General features: G+C 35.1%; 1 protein-coding gene across 6 annotated transcripts in view; it reads right to left on the reverse strand.

Moving 5' to 3' along the window:
* The window catches only part of LOC123599015 (sodium channel protein type 1 subunit alpha), a 157042-nt gene that overhangs the window by 59638 nt on the left and 74200 nt on the right, over nt 1–23204 (reverse strand). For 4 of the 6 annotated variants that reach the window (XM_045480070.1, XM_045480068.1, XM_045480071.1 and 1 more), the window contains exons 3-14: nt 18374–18492; nt 16121–16210; nt 14397–14525; nt 12604–12695; nt 11220–11489; nt 7836–7899; nt 7194–7335; nt 6337–6543; nt 4583–4867; nt 3006–3386; nt 1621–1750; nt 576–814 (exon numbers count right to left, since the gene is read on the reverse strand). In XM_045480070.1, the coding sequence (XP_045336026.1) occupies nt 576–814; nt 1621–1750; nt 3006–3386; nt 4583–4867; nt 6337–6543; nt 7194–7335; nt 7836–7899; nt 11220–11489; nt 12604–12695; nt 14397–14525; nt 16121–16210; nt 18374–18492 (2148 nt within the window). The remainder of the gene's footprint in view (nt 1–575; nt 815–1620; nt 1751–3005; nt 3387–4582; nt 4868–6336; nt 6544–7193; nt 7336–7835; nt 7900–11219; nt 11490–12603; nt 12696–14396; nt 14526–16120; nt 16211–18373; nt 18493–23204) is intronic. The other 2 variants (XM_045480074.1, XM_045480073.1) reach the window with 2 other exon arrangements.

Consider the following 23204-nt stretch of genomic DNA (forward strand, 5'->3'; position numbering starts at 1 on the left):
CAGAGGAGAAAGAATTAAGTGGCAACCTTTACCAAAAATGGCCTTGCTAATCATATAATACACAAAATATACTAGAGGTTTTCAATATTTGATGGTTTTGATATAGAATGGATGGATAAAACAATACATGTCCTACCTAGCTGCTGGAGGTGGAAAAGCTAAAGACATTTTTGAGATGTTAAATTTTTGCTTATAATGATGGTGATGACTAAGCAAAATGAAAAGATCTACTTTTTTTGTTTTTAGTCTTCTACAGCTAGGGAAATTGTGATAATGTCTTTTCAAGAGGTGTGCCCTTAAATTGCTTCTGTATCTTGAAAAATTATAAATACAATATTAACTTTCCAAGTAGTACCATAGGCCTATATATTGCTCTCTTTCTTAGCTTTTGCTTTGACATTAAGGGCTATTTTTTGTTGGCAAAAGTTAAGGTATAGCCAGCTAGCTATAATTCCAATCTTTTGGGAGCCAGGAGGTAGGAAGGTGGTGAAAAGACTGTGTCAAGCTATAAATGGAAACAGTTTCTCAAACAGAAAATTTGAAGATTGAACACATTTACCTTCCAATATGCTTACCAAGTTTCCTACTGTAAGCACATTATTGAAATGTTCCGTCATTGGATAATGCTCCATGGCCATGAAAAGAGTATTTAAGACAATACAGATGGTGATGGCCAGGTCAACAAATGGGTCCATCACGACCAGGTTGACAATATGTTTCACCTTTAACCAATATGGTGAACAGTCCCAGATTAAGAATATGTTGGAAAATTTATACCAACAGGGTGGGCATTTCTGTCTGGATTCTTCAAGTTCTAGATTAAAAAAAAAAAGAACCACCAGAAGATATATTTAATAGATACATATATTTATTTCAGATCCACAAGTCTTCTTTTTCAGTAATCAACACATTTTCATTTGGTACAGAGTCAGCCTCATTTGTATCTAAAAATACTATCGCATTTATTCTTTAGACCCCTGAAGATATTTTTTCAGACATACACATAGGGCAGAGGGAGCAAAGAATAGTTTTTTTCTTGTATGTATTGACAACATGGCTCAGTGATTGGCCTGAAGTGAATGGTCTTTTAAATGAAGTTTTTCCATAGCAAAATGAGTTGCAGAAATGTAGATACTGTGTGTAATCCTATGTTAATGTCTGGCTAAGCTGTCATCCTAAGTCTATAAGACAGGGTAGGGTTTGATATGAGCCAAGAATCATCTTTTAAATTTGTTTTTGTTCTGTGAAATGACCTGCTCCTCTCCTCCAATCTTGAGAGTATTTTGGATGGTGTTGAAGTCCTAAGCCTAATGGAACAAAAGAGAGGGTCACTGTGACTAATAAGATTAGGAACCTCTAATAAATGCTTTATTCCACATTTTCAAAGAATTATCACACTGGAAAACATTCTTTAGATTTCCAGTATCATTGCATTTAAGTAACGTTTTTAAAGTTCCTAGAATATATGAGCAGGTGTAACAAATAATAAATCTTAAATAATACCTATTATATTCTCTTTCTAACGTACTGTTTCCAATTTACAAATAGAGATATTTGTTTCAAGTGAGAAAATATAAGTTTACTGAAAATAATTGAACGATAATGGGATGGGTAACAAACCTTCTACTGTATTTGTTAAAATGCTGGCTATACTCATTGCTCTTTGCCTTTGGGAAGGATCTTCTAGAAAGTCCATGGAAACATGGAAAGAACTTGACCTCTTCCTCATCTCAGTTTCGGTGGTTGTTCCCTATAAAGAAAATTCTAATGTATTAAATGATTAACTGGAGCAATATGATAAGCAAATAACCAGATGTGACACAGTGAATTTCATGAAACACATGCATCATGCACTTTCATATTTAGTTGGTGATGGCAGATATTGCTGACTTATTGTATCATTAACCTGGAATATCCAAACTGTCAACCATTCAGTCATACAGCAAAAACTGAGTTTTTTAACCCTCTAATTTCATAATTTTATGAGATATGATGCAATTTTGATATAGTTAATAAATCTATTGAGAGCCATATTTAACAGTTAGCACTAGTTCTGAACTACTAGTAAAAAACTAATAACTTGAAAAGTCATATAAACGATCAGGCATTTTATGTTGAGAAGGTAGCCATTTATTCTTAAAGAAATACAAACGATTACAACACATGTAGCTGCCATCTCATTATCTGTACACAAGACATAGATGGTCATTGACAACACAAACTGTATGTTAAAAAAGTCACACATGCTGCATGGACAACAGTTTCATCCAGGGTACCAAAGCAATAAGTCATCTAACTCTGACTTAGTCATGCCTCATCATGCTGATATATTTCCAAGTGGTTTCACAGTCTAATAAGAGGCAGCATGTGTTTAGAAATTCCTCATCCTGTATACATTCACAAAAACATAACATACGTTTGTACACAGACAATTCTTTTATCTGTCTGTATTAACAATTTATTTGTGTCTCATCATTTAGATTCATTTTGAGAAGACTTATATCAGCATTTATTTTTTAGAAAGACAAATGTGAATAGTAGAAACTTCAAGATAACAATGAAGCTATCTATTGAGGCACAGTGTTCTTGAAAATCTTCTAAAATAAGGCAGAGCTATATTGAAGAATCTGTTGGAAAGATTTATTATACACCCTTTATACTTAAACATAGGAATCATTCATTTACTTTTATACCAAAGCTTTAGAGGATGGCCTGCTATCTAATCTCAGCATGGGTATATAGCAAATCCTCCAACTGGAGGCAGTAATTTATGATTGTGTCTAATTTATTCTTAGCAAATTTAATAATTAAATGCATTCGGTGTTATGCACGAGTGTTGAGGCCTTAAGTTTTAGTTGGTTAGTCTATTAAAGGTATTACAAGATGCAGGTGCATTCGCAGCTTGACCAACCAGGAATCATTCTCAAAGGTTCCATTCTGTAGAAACACTGGCTGGTGCAGCAATAATGGGCCAGCCATGCCTGAACTATTTAAAACTTCCTTACATTGTCATCAGTAGCTGGCTTATCTATTATCACCTCTGGCAGAAGCTGTCCAACAGGCGATGTAGGAACTGAAGGTCCACCAACCAAGGAAACCACACCATTGCAATCCACAGTGCTGTGCATCTTCCCATTCACTGGAAACACTGCCAGCATCCGGGAAGACCTACTGGTCTGACTCAGGTTACTGTTGCGCCGCTCTCCATGTCGTCGGGGCACAAACAAGGAGTCTCTCCGGCTCTCATTATCCTCAAAGGTGCTGTGCTCATCATCAGCAAAGTCATTCTCTGATCCCACATCCTTTGCTCGCCCTCTAAAGCTGAAAAGGCTTGTTCTGCTATTTCGCCTTGGAGAAAATAGGGAGCCACGGATGCTCAACAAAGACTAGAAGTTTGAAACCAAAAAAAGTACAAGCATATTAATATAGACATTTGAAATGTGCTTCTATTTTGCAAAATTAAGTTGAAGGAGATTCAGTATTCATAACAGGATGTGATTTGTTCCTTTTCATTAACATTCTCATTTTATGTGCTCAAATTAAATTGGTTTTGTAAGAAATTTCTAGACCTTGAGGTTATGAATGGGGAGAAGGATCACAATTTAAAGACACTGAAGAAAACTCAAACCCTGAACCAACATTTTCAAGTTCAAAAGCAAACATCCTTAGCACATTACTTTGGACACTATAAACATTCAATAAACATTGGCAGCGTGACCTTCACAAGGCCTTCACAAGGCCACATTATTGCTCTTTCCTTCAAGGAATTCCAACATTTTTCACAAATTGTTTTAGCGCATCTATCTAAAATCACTTTAAATTAATTATTACCCCTATTTCATCTATAAAGCACAGACTTCTGAAATTCAGAGTCATGTGCTTTTTTTTTTTTTTTTTTTTTTTAAATTTTTTTTTAACGTTTATTTATTTTTGAGACAGAGAGAGACAGAGCATGAACAGGGGAGGGTCAGAGAGAGAGGGAGACACAGAATCTGAAACAGGCTCCAGGCTCTGAGCGGTCAGCACAGAGCCCGACGCGGGGCTCAAACTCACGGACTGCGAGATCATGACCTGAGCCGAAGTCGGACGCTCAACCGACTGAGCCACCCAGGCGCCCCTCATGTGCTTTTTGATAAAGCATATCACAACTGAAGTTTTCAGAAGCACGAATGCTGGTTTATAAAGAAGTTAGGGGGAAAAGGCAACATAAAATAACCAAAAAAAGTACTGATCAGCTAGCCCTACATCCAAATTTTTTTGTTTTGTTTTTTTTTTTCATTAAAAAGGTCAAGGAACAGAAAGATTAAATGTCATTAGTTTCAACAGGTATCAGCAGATAGTATCAGGATGAGAATCCAGTCTTCTGAATTTCAACCCAGTGTTATCCCAACTACACAAAGCTGCAGACTTCCATATATGTGGAGTAAAATTTTCTCATAGTTATGTAAAGAAAGGGTAGATTTAAATATAAGAAACATGGCAGTCAATTCAGTTGATGACAATTCATAAATCTGGTTTAATTCTCCCCCTCTTCAGTGTTCTGATTTTCAGTCATGCATCAATGAAGTCAGCAGTGCCGTACCTGGTGTGGGGAGGAGTACCTCTTTTCATATGTCAATCGATTCCCTTCGATGGAGAAGCGAAACCCTTTCCTTCTGATGCTGTCTTCAGACTCAGATTTATGGAATTCATCCTCATCTTTCTCTTCCCCACCAGACTGCTCTTTCTGTTTTCTTTTCTTTCTCCGATTTCTTCTTTCCTTAGCACTCTTGGAACTCAACTTGGAGGCTTCAGATGAGCTGTCGGAGAGCCCACCTGCGGCGCTAGGTTCTCTGGAATGCTCTGAGGCAGTTACAGCTGCTGCCTGCTACATTAAGGAGAAATGATTTTAGTATGGCATTAGAGAAGACTTTATCTTCTTAAGCTCAAGTGTTTGCATAACATTTAAAAAACACATTTAACCTGCTGAAGCTGATCTTCCGTAGAAGCAGCTCTGTCTGCAAGTAATAAATGGGACTTTTCCCCCTTTCTATCTAATGAAGGCTTTCAGGGTTAACGTGGTTTTATCTCTGTTAACATTTATTATGTTTATAGTATGCTGTACAGGCCACATATTCAAAAGGGCCAATCAGGCATCAATAAGAACATAAACTCATATTACTTTTTGGGATTTGAATTACTCTAAAAATTGGTATTTAATTAGCACTGTCTTCTCTGAAAAAGAAACTGTGGCATGGAAGAAAATTATTGACTTACCTGAGCTCATACCCAAAGGGAGTAGGAATGAGATAAAGAGCTGAGGTCCTCTCCCCAGTTACTGAAGTTGCGTTATCAAAATATTATCAATGAAGGTGATAAAATCCCTTTCTTGCCCTCCCCCCTATAATCTTCTAACCAGAACACTGGAGAAAGGACAGTCAACATTTTCCACTAAACAAGACAAGACATTTAGTTCTCCAAATACCAACCCCAGCTTCTTTCACTCAGCACCGGTTCTTGCTGGATACGTGGGCATGGAATGAAAATAATGCTTTTGATCATAGCTTATACTGGTGCTCAGTCAGTACGTTTTGATATTACCTTTGTTCCCAGAGTGCCCTCAATACAAGGACTCTTGCAAATAAATTAATATTTCCCAAACAGCTTTATTCTAAAGTAAAATCAATGAGCTTGTATGCTAAATGAAAAGCATGAGAGAATATAGAAGTGATAGCACAGGCATTTCATTGTACAATGAGTATCAACACCTCTCTATAAGAACAAGAAATCCTTAGATCACCTGGTCTCCATAAAATTGGTGACTTTCTTATGACTACTGAATGTTGCTTTGTCATAGAACATTATATTATTTCATCACTTCCTCATTTATTATATAAGGCAATTAAGCCACATTAAAAACAATATATTTTTGGTTAAAGAAAAGACTAGATTATCTTTTAAGATCCAGATGAACATCTTTATATATAATAACCAACACATTTTTTTTTTCCTAAGAAAAGATGATTTCTCAGGATTTTCTCCTATACCCATTCAGTGTTTTTTCCTCGAGAAGACTCAGAATCACATTTTCCCTTTTAAAAATCTTAAAACATTAAAATAGCATGAGAGGGTTCCACTGTGGTCAATATTGCAGACATCTTAGAAAAAAAAAGAAACTAAATGATCTATAGATGATCAAAATGTAGAAATTATTACTAATCTGCCATCATTACCAGTTTCTCTCAAGTGGAGTCAGTTATCTGTCTCTCACTTTCTCTCCAGTGTTTTTGCAACAACCAAAACAATAAAAAAGAATTGTACCATGAGACAGGACATATTTGATTTTGATGAATTTACCTGAGCTGCCTCCTGTTGCTTTTTAAGCTGCTCAAGCATCTGCTGAAATTCAGCCTCTTTCTGTTCTGCCTCTTCCAAGGTGGCCTGATTCTGTTCCTCATAGGCCATGGCCACCACAGCCAGGATCAAATTTATCAGATAGAATGAGCCCAAGAAAATGACCAGCACAAAAAATATCATGTATGTTTTTCCAGCAGCACGTAATGTCTGAAAATAAAAACATTAGAATTATTTTTTCAGTATTATTTCACTGACTAGTGGCTTTAACTTTTAACTTACTTGTGTGTCACGTAGGACCCTTGACATAAATAATAATTATGATGGTCACACCCCCTTCTGCCTCCTTGACTGTTTCTTTAACCTCATCCTTTTCCTTCTCCTCTAACTCATGCATTTACATTCAGATCTCCTGGAGGGAATTCTTGGATGCACCAGGAATAAAATGGAATCAAACGAAATACCATAGAGATTCCATCAAAGAGCTGAGCCTGTGATAAAAGTCAAGGAAGACATCAAAGTTATCTTTCTATATCTGCTTATCGATTTTCATCACCTGCCACCTGAGGAATAATATTTGAGTGGGCAGATGGAGCTGAGGGGAAGGTGTGCCTTCTGTTTGAGAGGACCTGTGTCTGGAATTGGTTAAGTTTTGAGCCAAAGGGAAACGAGAGGGAATTGCTATCCTGTCATCACTATGCTTAATATGTGTTACAATCAATAGGATAAAGAAATTCAAATCTCCCAATTTCAAGTTCTGTTCCTTTTGCTATATTATGCTGTGATTTGGAAGTTAGCACTAAGGTGTTTTTCTTATATGTTTCTACTTAAATGCAGTATGTATCTCTTCAGGTTCTCACCAGTTGATAAAGATTTTCCCAGAAGTCCTGAGTCATCAGTCGAAACAGAGACAAAAAAGCCCAGCTGAAGGTATCAAAGCTTGTGTAGCCATAATTAGGATTTCTACCAGCTTTCACACACATATATCCTTCTGGACATTGGCTATAAATGGGACAAAAGAAAGTATACGAAGTTCTGTTGTCTTTTTATTCTGATAGCATGCTATACTTATAACATTGTCTAGCCAGGAAAATTGGCTGTTTCAAGGGATAGAAGTTATCACAAGAGATAGAGCATGATAAGTAATACACATTTCCCAACTTCTGACAACATAATTTTACTAGCCACTTGATGTCATCATTAAAATATTATCTAGCATTTTAAATAATATTTTACAAAACTACTTTCTGTTGGTAATTAGCATTTTAACATATTCTAGTTCATTTTCTCTACTGGGTAGCCTCTAGAGTCATCTTCTAGTTCACATATACTCATCTAAGGGACACAGCATTAAAGCAAAAGTATTACTCCTTGTTTTATGAAACATAAAAACTTGCCTAACCTTTAAATAATCCCTCACCTTAGAGGTAGCCTGAATTATAGCAAATAAGTATTAATAAAGTATACACACATACACAAACACACACAGATTATTGGCTTACCCTGCATCAGAGCTGTTTCCACATAGTAGGGCATCCAAAAGACCCTCCAGAAAATAATGATACCCTGTTTAGGAAAGAGTAAGTCATATGATGAGTATTTACATTACACTGCAAAATGAAAGCAAGATGAGGCCCCAACTTTTAGGATTCATAGAATGATTTAAAATATGTTATATAATTCCCTGAAAGACATTGGGATTTGCCATTTCATTTCTCCCTCAAAATACTAGATATTATAGTAAGGGGATTGATTACTTAAGAGAAGAAAGCATTTGTTCTTTATGAGTATAAAATTAGCGATAATTTAGGTGCTAACCTAAAAATTTAAAAAGCATCAAATGTTTTTTTCTATTACCCTCGTGAAAAATAAAAATTTCATTCTGTAAAAATAGATAAGCATGACAGAGATTCCTTTGTTTTTCAAAATAGCCACATATTTGAAAACAAAGGGATTATATATTTTCTCTCTACTAGGTTTTTAAACACTATTTATAAATGTTTAACAGTTGATTATGATTTGCATTCTATCAACCTCCAGATATATTCTGCTTACAGTAAAGGTGCATAAATCAGGTCAGCTACTAAAAGAAATGAAACAAAAAATAATGTTAAATAGTAAAGCTAAAATAATTACTAGAGGTGAATACTATAGTATCTCAAAGCTTTCTTTTGCTGGCAAATTCTTTAGATTCTTTTAATATCCAGTTGAAGTGTCACTTCTGTGAATTGTTCCTTGATATTCTCTATTTCCTGCCCACTAAAGATTGGCAAAATTAAGAACTCCTCTCACTGTGTTACCAGTAATATGTAGCTACTTATATTATTATTAAACTCATTGTCCTATATTGTAATTATTTGTTTATAAAAATTATTACTCCTTGAAAGAAAGTCTAACCTGATTATTTCCATATTACTATTGTTGGGACTCAGGAGTCTATCAATAAATTTTATTGAATAAATAAGGACAGGGAAGACAAAAAGAGAAATGTAAGGAATTAAATCATCATTTGAAAAATGTATTCGAATATAGTTGACAATGTTACATTAGTTTCAGATGTACAACATAGTGATTCCATAAGTGTATACACTATGCTGTGTTCACAAGTGTAGCTACCTTCTGTCCTGATATATTGCTATTATAATATCATTGACTGTATTCCTTATGTGGTGACTTTTATTTCTGTGACTTATTCATTCCATAATTGGAAGCCTATATCTCCCACTCCCTTTCACCCATTTTGCCCAACCTGCCACTCCTACCCTTCTAGCAACCATAAGTTTATTCTGTGTATTTATGCTTTTTGTTTATTTATTGATTTGTTATTGTTTTTGTTTTTGTTGTTTTTTTTAGATTTCACTTATGTGTGAAATCAGATGGTATTTTTTTCCTCAGTCTGATTTATTTCACTTAGCATAATACCCTCTAATTGCACTATTGAGTACATACTCAAAGAAAGTGAAAACACTAATTTGAAAAGATATATGCATCCCTATGCTTATTGAAGCATTATTTATAGTAGCCAAGATATGGAAGCAGCCCAAGTGTCCATCAATAGATGAATGGATAAGGAAGATGTGTTGTGTGTATACACACACACACACACACACACACACAATGGAAATATTACACAGCTATAAAAAAAGGATGAGATCGTGGCATTTAAATAATCATTTTTTTAAGAAAAAAATTTTTGGATTTTGTAAAAAGAAATATTTCCTAGATGTTAAATTTTCAGAGAAATTTGTTCTATGCATAATTCTATAAGGGATACAAAAACCACATAATGGGAAATAACTTCCATTTCCAATGTCTTACTTCTTTGAACATAGACAAGAAAATTTAGACAGAATTCCTTAATTTTTAATTAAAATTAAATGAAGTGAAAAATATGAGAGTTTCTGGATGAATTCTTGATATCAGGTATTTATAAATGAAGTTTTAACCATCAAAGTCAATGATCTAGAAGCTTAATCTGAAGAAAATACAACTTTCAGTCATAATATTTATCTTTAATTTTAATAAATTTAACTTTCTATTACTTTCAAAGACAAACATTTTATTTGTATTTGCATTTAATTAATTAATTTATTTATTTATACAAAATATTTAATATAATTTATTGCCAAGTTAGCTAACATACAGTGTATATATACAGTGGGCTCTTGGTTTCGGGAGTAGAATCCCGTGATTCATCACTTACATACAACACCCAGTGCTCAACCCAACAAGTGCCCTCCTCAATGCCCATCACCCATTTTCCCCTCTCCCCTGTCCCCCCATCAGCCCTCAGTTTGTTGTCTGTATTTAAGAGTCTCTTATGGTTTGCCTCCCTCTCTATTTGAAACTATTTTCCCCCTTCCCTTCTCCCATGTATTTGTATTTGCATTTGATTTAAAACAATCTATTCAACAAATGGATTATCGTTAGGCAAAATGATAAGTATGGATTTTTAGAGCTGAAAATAAATCTGATATTTATGATTTCTTTTACTTTGACTCTAAGAGAAATGGAGTCCAAGTACATATTCACTAGAGAATAAACCTTAAATGACATCTTCATAGTCAGTTCCTTGATCTTAGCCAAGAGAAAAAAATAACAGATTTCAGGGAGTTGATGACAGCAGTAGACTTATTGGCATCATATGAATGAATAAAGAACAATTTTATGTATTGCTTTGACACACAAATTCTTAACCTAGAGGTTTCCAACATGTGCAAATTACTTGTTGGCATATCACTAATGTCATGAAAGAGTTAATCTGTATGAATCAAGGTATTTTATATATCTACAATTACAAAAAGATACTGATTTGTTTTTAAAATTATGCTGTCATTACTTTAAGAATTATCCAACTACCAGTAATTTTTTATGACTAAGTCTACTTGTTCCACACAACCAATCACTAAGGTTTTCTTTCTTTGATTTTTTTGTTAAGTATTACTCATCTCCTTCAAATAATAAAGATAAACACCCATCTAAAGTCTAAGTTTCATATATTTAATATTTTTCTTTAAAAAGGACATTCCTTTTTCCTGTGAATCATGTTCTGTCTCTGCTCTTGTAACATTGCTACTGGCAAATACTAAAACCAAATAAAAGAGAAAATTTTACTTACTTTCTTTGCAGCTGAATTCTTTAGTCTCCCATATAATGATATAACAGAAAATGGCACTTGGAGTCAAAATTAGAATAGTTATCAATAAAATAATTAAAGGTATCAATAAAATAATTAATAGTTATCAATAAAATAATTAAAATAAACCAATGGTCAGGTGATTACGAGATCACAACCTGCTATGCAATCATTTTAAGAAAATCTTTCATGCCTTGGTGGAAGGCAGGTCAACAATGAAAAAATAAATCTACAGAACAATAATTCTTACTTGAATCTTGAATATATGATTTCCAGTCAAACTCAGTGTGAGTTTCATTGACAAGTGTGCCATTGTAATTCATGGTTACATTCTTCTCTATAGTGTGTTCCTCCAGGGAAGCATTGGTGGGAGGCCATTGCACACATTTATTCCGCAGGTTGCCCATGAACAGCTGCAGCCCAATCAGTGCAAACACGCTCAGACAGAACACAGTCAGGATCATGACATCGGAGAGCTTCTTCACTGACTGGATCAGGGCCCCCACGATGGTCTTCAGGCCTTAAAGAAAGAAGGCTATGACTATGAAGACTTAGAACATTGGAAATAACAAAAGGCCCACACAGTTTTCTTGAAAACATAGATTCCATGCATAAATTTGAAAATAATTGCAATGCCAGTGGAAGAACAACACTTCCTGGGAGGCTGAAGTGCTAAGGCAATGAACTCCAGAAACATAAAGATCCAAACAACGAAATGAAGATCATCTTCCATTATGTCGAGAGAGAATAATGGGAGGTTTATGGTCTTCATGAAGGGTTTTGTATTTCTCCATTTTGCTAATGAAACCCACCCCATACTTTCATTAGGGTTAGTTATCCATTTTATTAAAATTTTTTTTTTCTTTTTTCAACGTTTTATTTATTTTTGGGACAGAGAGAGACAGAGCATGAACGGGGGAGGGGCAGAGAGAGAGGGAGACACAGAATCGGAAACAGGCTCCAGGCTCTGAGCCATCAGCCCAGAGCCCGACGCGGGGCTCAAACTCACGGACCGCGAGATCGTGACCTGGCTGAAGTCGGACGCTTAACCGACTGCGCCACCCAGGCGCCCCTAGTTATCCATTTTAAAACAAGTTACCTGAATATATATTTTACAATGCCTATTTATAAGTAGGAAAAGTTTTGCTATAACTCGGGAGGAGGTTTAGGACATAATTGGACTTGAAGATAATAAATCCTCCGTACAGAGTCATGCTATTCTTCATTATCTTATTTCCTTGTCTTTTAAAGCATTATTAGGATTTACATTGTACATACAACATCATCAATACCTACAATGAACAAGAAATTACAAATTGGTACATTCAGTTGGGACCAAATCCCTGGTACAACTGACAATGGAGAGAAAAATACATGATATCTCTAAGGGCAAATCACACATGGACTATATACTGCATTATCTCATGCTAAACTCCTATGCTGATAAAAAGCGAAAAAACATAAAAACTTATGTCCAATAATAAGAATCATTTCCTATAAAACACTTGATTTTGATAATGATTTTGATTATTTTATTATGACTCCTGAATTTCTGTAATGTTGACTGTCAAGCAAAGAAGATGTTGCTGAAAAGACATGATGGATCGGCCCCGGGTGTTTAACCTAGCTCTCACCTGGAATGACTGAAATTGTTTTCAGGGCTCGGAGAACTCTGAATGTTCTCAACGCTGAGACATTGCCCAGGTCCACGAATTCTGTCACGTATCTGTAATAGGGAGTTCACACACAGACACAATAACAGGATACAAAGAAAGAGCTGTAGGTACAAGGAGCCTTATGGTTCACACCAATCACTCCTTACCTGGAGTTACAGAAATAGTTTTCAAAGCTCTCAAGACTCTGAAAGTTCGAAGAGCTGAAAAATTGCCTAGGCTTACAAATTCTGTTACATACCTGTAGAATTAAATCAGAGTTATTCAAGATTTAGGCAGGATTTATATTATTTGCTTGGGTCTTTTATAAAGACCTTCTTGGTGATTCTAAATGATAATATCGTATGTAGCAATTTAGAAATTAGAGTCAATTGCTATGGTTTTCTTTACTCACATCATTTAAGGCCGTTTGCTGTACGTAAACTCTATAAAGTGTATAATCCTGTTGCTACGTTGGCTAGCAATATAATCAACATCTTGTGTAACTGAGGAGAATTAAATCAATAGAAAATTAAATCTTGGCTGTTGTTTCAGGGTTTCAGTTAGAATGAACTATGTGAAATCACCTAAGAGAATTTTAGGCAGGAAAAGGCAGATTGCCTTACTAACTATCTGGACATGAAAAGGTTTTCCTAGTGTAACTCCTAAGTGAAAGTTAGGCAAGTTCAGAACAAGATCTTATGATCTGCTGTTATTGCTACTGTTTTCAAAAAACAGTTGTCCCAATATGCTGTCTTTTGAACGGTGGCCCGAGGGAATGGTGAAGAGTTGGCTCATCTGGACTAGACATGGAATTAAAGATGAGACAGGCAGCATTTGGAGACCTCAGTATGCCATTCCTACTTCTGATCCTATCTACCTCGCTGTGCCTGTAGGAAGCCAAGAAGTCAGCTCCTGAAGGAACGCTGAGGGCAAGTGGGCATGGGCCACCATCCTCCACACATATTTCACCTACTTCCGAATGGCCTTCGATTCCTTTTCTGAATCTCTTCTTCCTTGGGAAAGTTTACCACAAGAAAAAACAAGGACAGGGATGAAGAAATTGTGCATATTACCGAGTGTATCTGGATGGAAGATGAGGATAAGAAGGTTTGTGTAGAGGGTAATGAGATGAAGAAAATCATAAAGGGAAAGAGGAGAAGAAGAAATGGGATCAGGTGAGGAATAGGAAGAGACAGAATGTGTCTGCTCATAAGTCTTAAAGATCAATTTGCTGATGAAATAATAATTTACTATATTAAATACATAATATATTAAGCACCTCATTTTTTCTATTAGTTTGATCTGTCAGAAATTTTGGATGCTCAGAGATAGTTATATTATTCTACCAAACTAATAAAAGAAGACAGAGAGAATACGTAACACGGGTAAGCTCAGTGAAAATTTGTGCAGCCAACAGAGTGGTTTCTGACTCTAATTTTTAAAAGCCATTTTCACAGATGTATTCTGAATACACCTGTGCCTTCAAATTGTGTGCATATGGGAGGGACTTGTGTGTCTGTTGAACAAGTGGCATGTATGAAATCTGCTGACATTTTTCTTACATGTGGAAACTGTAACTTCAACCGCTGCAGAGGCTGTGTGCCCAAGTGAAATGTCACTTGGACCTCTGTTGTGCTAAACAAAATCAGGAGCTTAAATGTATACATCACACCAAAATATTTTTCGGTTAAAGCAAGCTTAGTCTTTAAAAACATAAGCACTCATAGAAAGCCCAACCATATTCTGCCTTGAAGATTCAAAAAGGCACTTACGCAAAGGTAATGACAGTGAAGTCGAGCCAGTTCCATGGGTCCCGAAGGAAAGTAAAATCTTCTAAACAGAAACCCCTTGCAATAATTTTTATAAGTGATTCAAAAGTATATATTCCTGTGAAGGTGTACCTGGAGGCAAGCATCCAAAAAAGACTTGATAAAGCAATAATTTTCTTTTATAGCATATCAATTTCTTATCACTCTGTCAGTGGAAGAGATGAACATTAAAAAAGGGAATCTAAGTAGGTGGATATTATTTTCATGAAAATAAAACATATCCCTAAATTTAAATTCCTTCCCTCCCGTATGAAGGGTTGTTTTTTGAGGGTCCTAAAAGTGGAGTGAGAAATACAAGCTGTATGAAGTCTATGTGGCTACTGCCTGAAATGTCTTGGTATTGACATAAGTGAATAGAATCTCCTGAGAATTATCCAGTACATTCATGTAATGGAGTAGCCAATCAATACTATTGCAGAAGCATAAAATGATATTCCTTTAGAAAGTAAAAAACTAATTTCAATCATGTTTAATGAATGAGAGAACATTGACAAATTAGCAAGTCTTGTGGCTTTCCCTTTCTAGAAGATAAGACAGTTCACTAACTTGGAAAAAGGATTTTGTTAACATCCGATAGGATAATTCTAGGGTCTTATGAGGTAAAATTTAATTTAGAATAAAATGTTGGGCTAATTCAGAAATGTACATGTTTCCAAAGTTTTAACCTTCTACTCAGAAGTTAGAGAATAAAATCACAGAAACCAGTGGGACTGAAGACCTATGGGTCTAACATGTTAACTTCAACACCTTAGGAATTCTTTGTATATAAATTTTATTACATCCTGTTTGGATCTCTGTTTCTTTTATAATTGGCTCCAACCTGGAAGTGTCCAGGTAGAGAAGAGGCTCTTGGGAATACCCTCGTGGTTGTTGTTTTCAGGGTCAGCAGCCACAGAGCAAAAGAGGTTACAACCTGGGCAGGATGAAGAGCCCTGGCAGAAATTAACACAAATCCAGCCTCTCTGCCGTAGAGGTAACCCAGAACAGAGTCATCGGTGCAGTTAGTAATGCTTTTAGTTGCCACAAACACTACCCTTTCACTTCAGTTAGTTTAACCCTCAGTTTAAATGGAATTTTCAAGTTGTAAAACCCCAAATTTGGGGATTTTTTTTCAGTGAATTTTTTGACGACAGCACTTGAAACTGATTTAGGCCTGACAAGAAGTAGATGTGCCTGATGGAAATGAAAACCCAATGAGGATCAACATTGTCTTCTCACGGCATGTGTAACATTCCCTTGTAAATTCTGAACTCATTGAATTCATCTGGAAATTTAATTGGAGTCAAGGTTTACCATATTGGCTCTCTTCTGCAATTGCTTTCATCACATTTGCTTTGGCCACTGTAGATCCTAAAGGAAATATGGTGAGTGTCTGAGAATATTGGCCTTCTGATAACCATCAAATACAGGTGAAAGACAGATATTAGATCCAACAACACCAGCAGGCCTGAAAGCAAATGTCATTTGTCTTCCTGCTTTGTACTTGTGCCTAGAGATGGCTTTAATAAAAATATTCTTCAGTTTTATTTAGAAGGTACACTGAGGCATAGTTTCAAAATCTGTATCTATATATAGATATACATGTCTATATGTCTACATATCTATACAGTCATATCTATAACACACACATACACATAGTAGGTGGTTTCAACATAAATTGAACTTACTCTACATTCTTTGTCCAGTCAGGAGGATTACTCATTGTCATAAACACACAGTTCGTCAAAATAGTGCACATAATTAGCATGCTGAATAATGTAGATTATTGTTAAGGAACACGCAAAAGAAAATCCAAATTCACGTATTATATTATATAAAACAAACATTGAAAGATTAAACTGCAGTTTAGCCAGGATACAGTGACTAATACACTGTTGGTAATTATCTAATTTCTTTAAATTTCAGTTTTGTCATTTGCAAAATGTGGGTAATAATATCAACCTTCAGAGTAGTACTATAGATTAAGTGAGATAGTGTACAGTGTGTTGTATAGATTAAGTGAGATAATGTATAATGTTTATATAAGTATAAAGTATTGTTTTGATACTATTACTGAACCAATATATTTGCCTCCCAGAGGAGTTTAGTGGGAAAGCTGTGCAAAGTGGAGTGGTACAGTTTTTGGGCAGAGAAGCCTGATTTGAATTAATTCAGGTGCCTAAAATAGCAAATTGTTAAGGAAGGCACATATAAGCAATACTGTAATTTCTTAAGTACATATTATATATATATATATATATATATATATTTTTTTTTTTTTTTTTTTATGTAAAAAAACCCCACATAGTCAGAGTACAGCATGGTCCTGGGTCAGGTTGCTCTATTTTGACTGAGTTTGAACAAGTTTAGCAGCACTGAATACAAGTAGAAGTGAAAATCCCCAAAGGCCAGGACTTAATGTGACATGAATGTAATTAAAATTCAACATAAAAGTGATCTTGGGCAATTCACTCAGCCACTCTTGCCACGGAATCTTATGTCTCCAGTGACTTTCGTACAAGGTAGCTAATCAAGTGTAGTCTTGGCCGGTTTCAGGTGCAGATGAAATTTGTTAAAATGTGGAAGGTTCTTGGAACAGGCCTATATATTAGTAAATATGATCCAAGTGTTAGCTAAAACAAATGATTAAGACATAACAGAGCTGAAAGGGACCTTGAAAAAAACAACTAGTCTAATCACTATATTTCAGAAATCAAAGAAATAAGGCCCAAGCTCTAGGGAAATTAGATAACTTGGCTGAGGACTAGAACACAAGTTTCCTGCCTTCATATCCAATATTCTTTCCACTACAGTTAACTGCCCAAATAAAAATTTTCCAGAAGTGAAAAAGGAAGTTTTCATCAAATGACCACATGATGGCACTAGGAATACAAACTAGGATAAGGTAACCTCCATAAACATAAGAACCTTGAACATATGATTTTTGTTTCAAATCTTCTAATATTAAAAATGGCATATTTATGCCACGAAGGAATCTCTTGCCATCAGGTTAAAAGTAGAAATGGCCTTTTCAGTTTTATAATCTTTTTTTTTAAAAAAAATCAGGTATCATGCATTTATGAAAATTACAACAGTATTTCTACATTTATCATCACCAAAGCCATCAAATGAGACATAATCAGAAATAAAGTTTTTGCCAATGATATGAATACCTAAATTTAGTTGGAGTCCTTTTTAACACCAATGGAAATTGCAAAGTCAAATCCCTAAAGATCGTTTGGTAATATAATCTCAGCTTCTTTCATTAACTTCCAGAGTCGTTACTAAGCAATCCGTTTTACATGACAGAGTCATAATTCAGTGACTTACATTTGAAATTCAGCCAATATTCCAGTATTTCCTCATGAATTTCATTTGGAAAGTTCAAGAATTAACTAAGTATTGGCCAAAGCCGCTTGAAATTCTCCCATAGAAAATATACTTAAAGATTTATTCTAAGGTAAACTAAAATGCTTTATCTAATAGGTATGTCTAAACTTGGCTCTAGAAATATATTTCTCTGTTATTATATCATTACTTATTGTAAATTCTAGATAATCACAATTTTGTGGTAAAGATGGTAAAGATACATACGGCCATCTAAAATTAGATTTGTAAGACTCAATCCATACAAGTATTTTTAGGAAGATATATATATCTGTATATAAAGTGTTAAAGGCTAGGTATAATATATATTTGAAAGATAAATATATATATGCATATATATATATATGCATATATATAATGTTAAAGACTTTGTAAGTTTCAGTGACATCTCTATGACCAATAAACTGTAAGAATAAGGCTTATATGACAAAAGATACAAAATGAGAGTAATAAAAGCCACAGAACATGGACATTTCCCAAGCTGATTTTATATTTAGCTACAAAGCACTTATAGATTACACACATAGTTACTATTGATCACTTCAAAAGGATATGAATGTACCAAAATCTTAATAGCTATTTTCCTAAGAGGATTGAAGGGAGTTAAAATGTACAGGGCAGAGGTGGCACTGAACCGGAAGATGGCCTTCCCTTTATTCAATACTATAAAAGTCTGTAAGACAGGAACACAACATACAAGTATAAAAGTATAAACCATTTAAACTCTATTGCCTACTTCTGTTATTTGTCATAATGAATTATTCCAATGTTGCAGCTTTTAATGTACACCATGCAGACAAACGGTCACTTTTACAGGACTGTTAGAGTCCTTTAGAGAGGACATTCAATGGTGTCATCTACCTTTTACCTGATACTTACCTGCAATTTTATCATACATAAGGTATTTGGTCAAGAGAATTGGTTAATTTTGTTAATATCTTAAACATCTGACTTGAATGAAAGTCTTAAATGGGTGCGTATTTCATTTCTTTCTAAAATTCTTAAAACACTACATTTCTTCATAGTGATTTCAGCTTTCCCAATTCGAATATCTTGAAAATTAATCCTATAGAATGCAAAATCATTCAATAGAACTAGTACTTTTTTCAAAGTTATTTTTAAACCATTTATTCTTAAAATAAATCTTATCATCTATTGGTAATAGGAAATAAAAACAGCCACCATAAGACCCGCTCTTGAGCTAGATGGACACAATCCAATAATTGATTTTTGGAAGCCAAGCTCCTTGGAGAGTATCTGTTGACCGGGAGTGCTAAATTCTGTATTGGGATTTCTGAGTTAGCTGACACATTGAATTCTAATCCCAATTGACTGCTCATCTCATGTAGTGCTTTTTTAGTATGGAGGAAAAGCTCAAAGCCCCTGAAGAATTTAGGATCCGTGAACGTGAATGGAATTGCATTCCAAAAATTAGATATACTTGAGAGCAATTAGCAGTGTTCAGACAAAAAAAAAAAAAAAATAAAGTAACAACATACAATAGCATAAATAACATAATGAAGGATTCTGACTCAGTGTTTCTTAAGGCATTTACTAATAATAACATAACATAAAATTTACCCTCCTAATCATTTCTAAATGTATTGTTTGGTACTGATTTTTAAAAAGAATGTATTATATGGCTTATTATAGTAAAGTACCTTAACATCTTTTAAACCTAATTAGTTCAATAAAAATTTCATTACTACAACTCCTCAGGATAATATTCACTGCATGAAGTGACTTCAAAACCAAAGAAAAAGTTCAAAATTGGTGGTGGAGGAGAAAAGGCTGATAAGTAGCATCTAGTTTGAAACAGGCTTCTCTTTACAGCCCAAGACTGTAGAAAATTTGATTTTGTGCCTCAGAACATATTTCAAAACATAACATTTTGACTGGTTCAGGAATGAAATTCTATATATGAAATATCACTTTAAAGATACATTTATATGAGTCTAACTCTTCATACATTAGATGCTGGTCATAATTATCACTTAGCTTTTCATATATAGTTACCAAACTCAGTAACATTTATTGAGACCCTATATGATAAGCTGTTAATATTATGAGCATTGCAAACACCTGGACGGTAGTATGGAACTAGTTTTAGGTCCAACTATTAACTTAGTTTATTCCAGTGCAAATAATGTATATTAACTAATTAGCACAATACTTGCAAAGCTCTGTGCTAGAGTTTACACAGAAAACAAAGATATGTAAGTCATGACCCCACGAAGTATATATAGTAGTGAATGTTCAACTATCTCAGCTAATAGAAAAAAGTCTAGAAGGATAATTTATGTAGAGCAAAGCTGTCCATTAGAAATATTACGTGAATTACAAATTTGAGTCCATACGTGATTTTAAATATTCTGATAGCTGTATTTTTAAAAAGTAAATAAGCAGGTGAAATTAATAATTTTTAACCTAGTATATCCATTATATTATCATTTTGTGCAACCAATATTAGAAAATTTGAGATATTTTACATCCTTCTTTTCATACCAATTCTAAGTCTTTGAAGTCTGTACTTACCACATTTAAAGCACTAGACCCACACTGGGGCAATGTCTACTGCATTTGGCAGCACAGACCTAGATGTAAACCATGCATTGTAGTGCTAGTTCAGACTCTCTTCAGTAAGGTAAGAATCAATTCTGATTTTGTTTTATTTTATTTTATTTTTTTAATTTTTTTTAACACTTATTTATTTTTGAGACAGAGAGAGAGCATGAACAGGGGAGGGTCAGAGAAAGAGGGAGACACAGAATCTGAAAAAGGGTCCAGGCTCTGAGCTGTCAGCACAGAGCCCGACGCGGGGCTCCAACCCACGGACTGCGAGTTCATGACCTGAGCCGAAGTCGGACTTAACCGCCTGAGCTACCCAGGCGCCTCTCAATTCTGACTTTAAAGGCAAACCAAGAAAAACAGGCAAACACCCTGCTATTCAACAGCTTGACAATCTGGAAAGTAACAGTAGGAAAATATAAGTAGATTTTTTTTTTAAACTTAAGTAGTTATTAAGAGTGTAGACTCTGGAGTCAGACGTCTGGCTCAAGTGTGGCTCCGTAGCCTTCCAGCAGTGGGATCCTAGACAAGTTACTTCATTTCCGTGATTCATTTGTCTCATTTGAAAAATGGGAATAGATATACTTAGCTCACAAAGTTGTTGTGATTCCAGTTCAGTAGAGATTCTGATGCCTAGTATTATGTATTTTTAGTAAATAACTCAGGTGATTCTTCAATAGCAGGGCTGTGAATCTGTGTTTATTAACAGGTAATTTTTAAAATTGCCCAAATTGTCAATGATTATGTTGTACACATGCGTTAAAATCCTTCCCCCTGACCTATAATAACAATATATAATAATAACAATTATAACAGTTTGGTAGGAATTGCTATTTATGAATCTGTGCTTATTACTATCTAGTGATTTTGTTTGTGAGTTTTTTTTTTTATTTTATTTTAACATGAAATTTATTGTCAAATTAGTTTCCATACAACACCCAGTGCTCCTCCTAACAGGTGCCCTCCTCAATGCCCATCACCCACTTTCAGTTACCTCCCACCCCCCATAAACCCTCATTCTCATTTTTTAAAAATTTTTTAATGTTTATTTATTTTTGAGAGAGAGAGAGAGAGAGAGAGAGAGAGAGAATGATCAGGGAAGGGGCAGAGAGAGAGGGAGACATAGAATCCAAAGCAGGCTCCAGGTTCTGAGCTGTCAGCACAGAGCCTGATGCGGGGCTTAAACTCACAAACTATGAGATCATGACCTAAGCTGAAGTCGGCTGCTTAACCAACTGAGACACCCAGGTGCCCCTATTCTCAGTTTTTAAGAGTCTCTTATGGTTTGGCTCTCGTCCTCTCTAACTTTTTTTTTTTCCTTTCCCTCCCCCATGGTCTTCTGTTAAGTTTCTCAGGATCTACACTATGACCCAGCAATAGCACTGCTAGGAATTTACCCAAGGGATACAGGAGTGCTGATGCATAGGGGCACTTGTACCCCAATGTTTATAGCAGCGCTTTCAACAATAGCCAAATTATGGAAAGAGCCTAAATATCCATCAACTGATGAATGGATAAAGAAATTGTGGTTTATATACACAATGGAATACTACTTGGCAATGAGTTTTTATTTATTTATTTATTTATTATTATTTAAAAAAAAAAATTTTTTTTTCAACGTTTATTTATTTTTGGGACAGAGAGAGACAGAGCATGAACGGGGGAGGGGCAGACAGAGAGGGAGACACAGAATCGGAAACAGGCTCCAGGCTCTGAGCCATCAGCCCAGAGCCCGACGCGGGGCTCGAACTCACGGACCGCGAGATCGTGACCTGGCTGAAGTCGGACGCTTAACCGACTGTGCCACCCAGGCGCCCCTGGCAATGAGTTTTTAGATAGTTGATTTGTTTATAATTTTTTTATCCAAGGTGGACATTGAATTTAACAAGCCATACTTTTCCAGTCTCCTTTTTTTTCTTTTCTTTTCCTTTTTCTTTTCTTTTCTTTTCTTTTCTTTTCTTTTCTTTTCAAAGTTTATTATTTTTATTTATTTTGAGTGACAGATAGAGAGCAAGAGGGGGAGGGGCAGAGAGAGAGGGAGACAGAATCTCAAGTAGGCACTGCACTGTCAGCACCGAGCTCGACACTGGGCTCGAACCCACGAACTATGAGACCATGACCTTAGCTGAAGTCAAGAGTCAGATGTTTAACCGACTGAGCCGCCCAGGCACCCCTCCAGTCTCTTTTTCTGAAGATGTCCACTATCTTTTCTTTCAATCTAGGGGCCACGTTACTTAAAATAAATAGTTCAAATTTAAGGTCCAATTTCATATTTATCTAAACATTATCAAAAAATTACCAAATAACAGGACTGCCTCTAAATATACAGCATTTGCCTGCCCTTAAAATAAACACAGTGGCAAAAGTAACAGAGGAAGGTTAGCAGTGATCATGAACAAGAGAAAATGTAGAAAACACGATTGGTTGATTAAATTTATGCGTTAGCTTCAAAATTTAAAACAAGCAATTTCAACTTGTATATATACTGTGCTCCAAAAATATATTTGGAAAACAATTATTTGAAACTTTGAATATATTTTTCCACAGAAGAATATATACATATACATACAGACACATATATATGTATATTTACATACACTCAAAAGCCGATGTAACTCTTAATGAAATGGAATTCTGTATTAATGGTACTGTGAAACTTTATCACTGTGTATAAGAAAATGTGACTCTGCAAACGGCGAAAGAATTCCAAGTTGGGCTGCAACTAGCCGTCACCCCTTGGCTCTGTCTTCCGCCAGAAGTGGAATCAACCTTCTTATAGTTCTAAGCTGCTGATTTGAGAAGGGGTTCTAGAAAGAG

This window comes from Leopardus geoffroyi, chromosome C1, assembly GCF_018350155.1.
Source record: "Leopardus geoffroyi isolate Oge1 chromosome C1, O.geoffroyi_Oge1_pat1.0, whole genome shotgun sequence".
In the NCBI taxonomy this organism is placed as follows: domain Eukaryota; kingdom Metazoa; phylum Chordata; class Mammalia; order Carnivora; family Felidae; genus Leopardus; species Leopardus geoffroyi.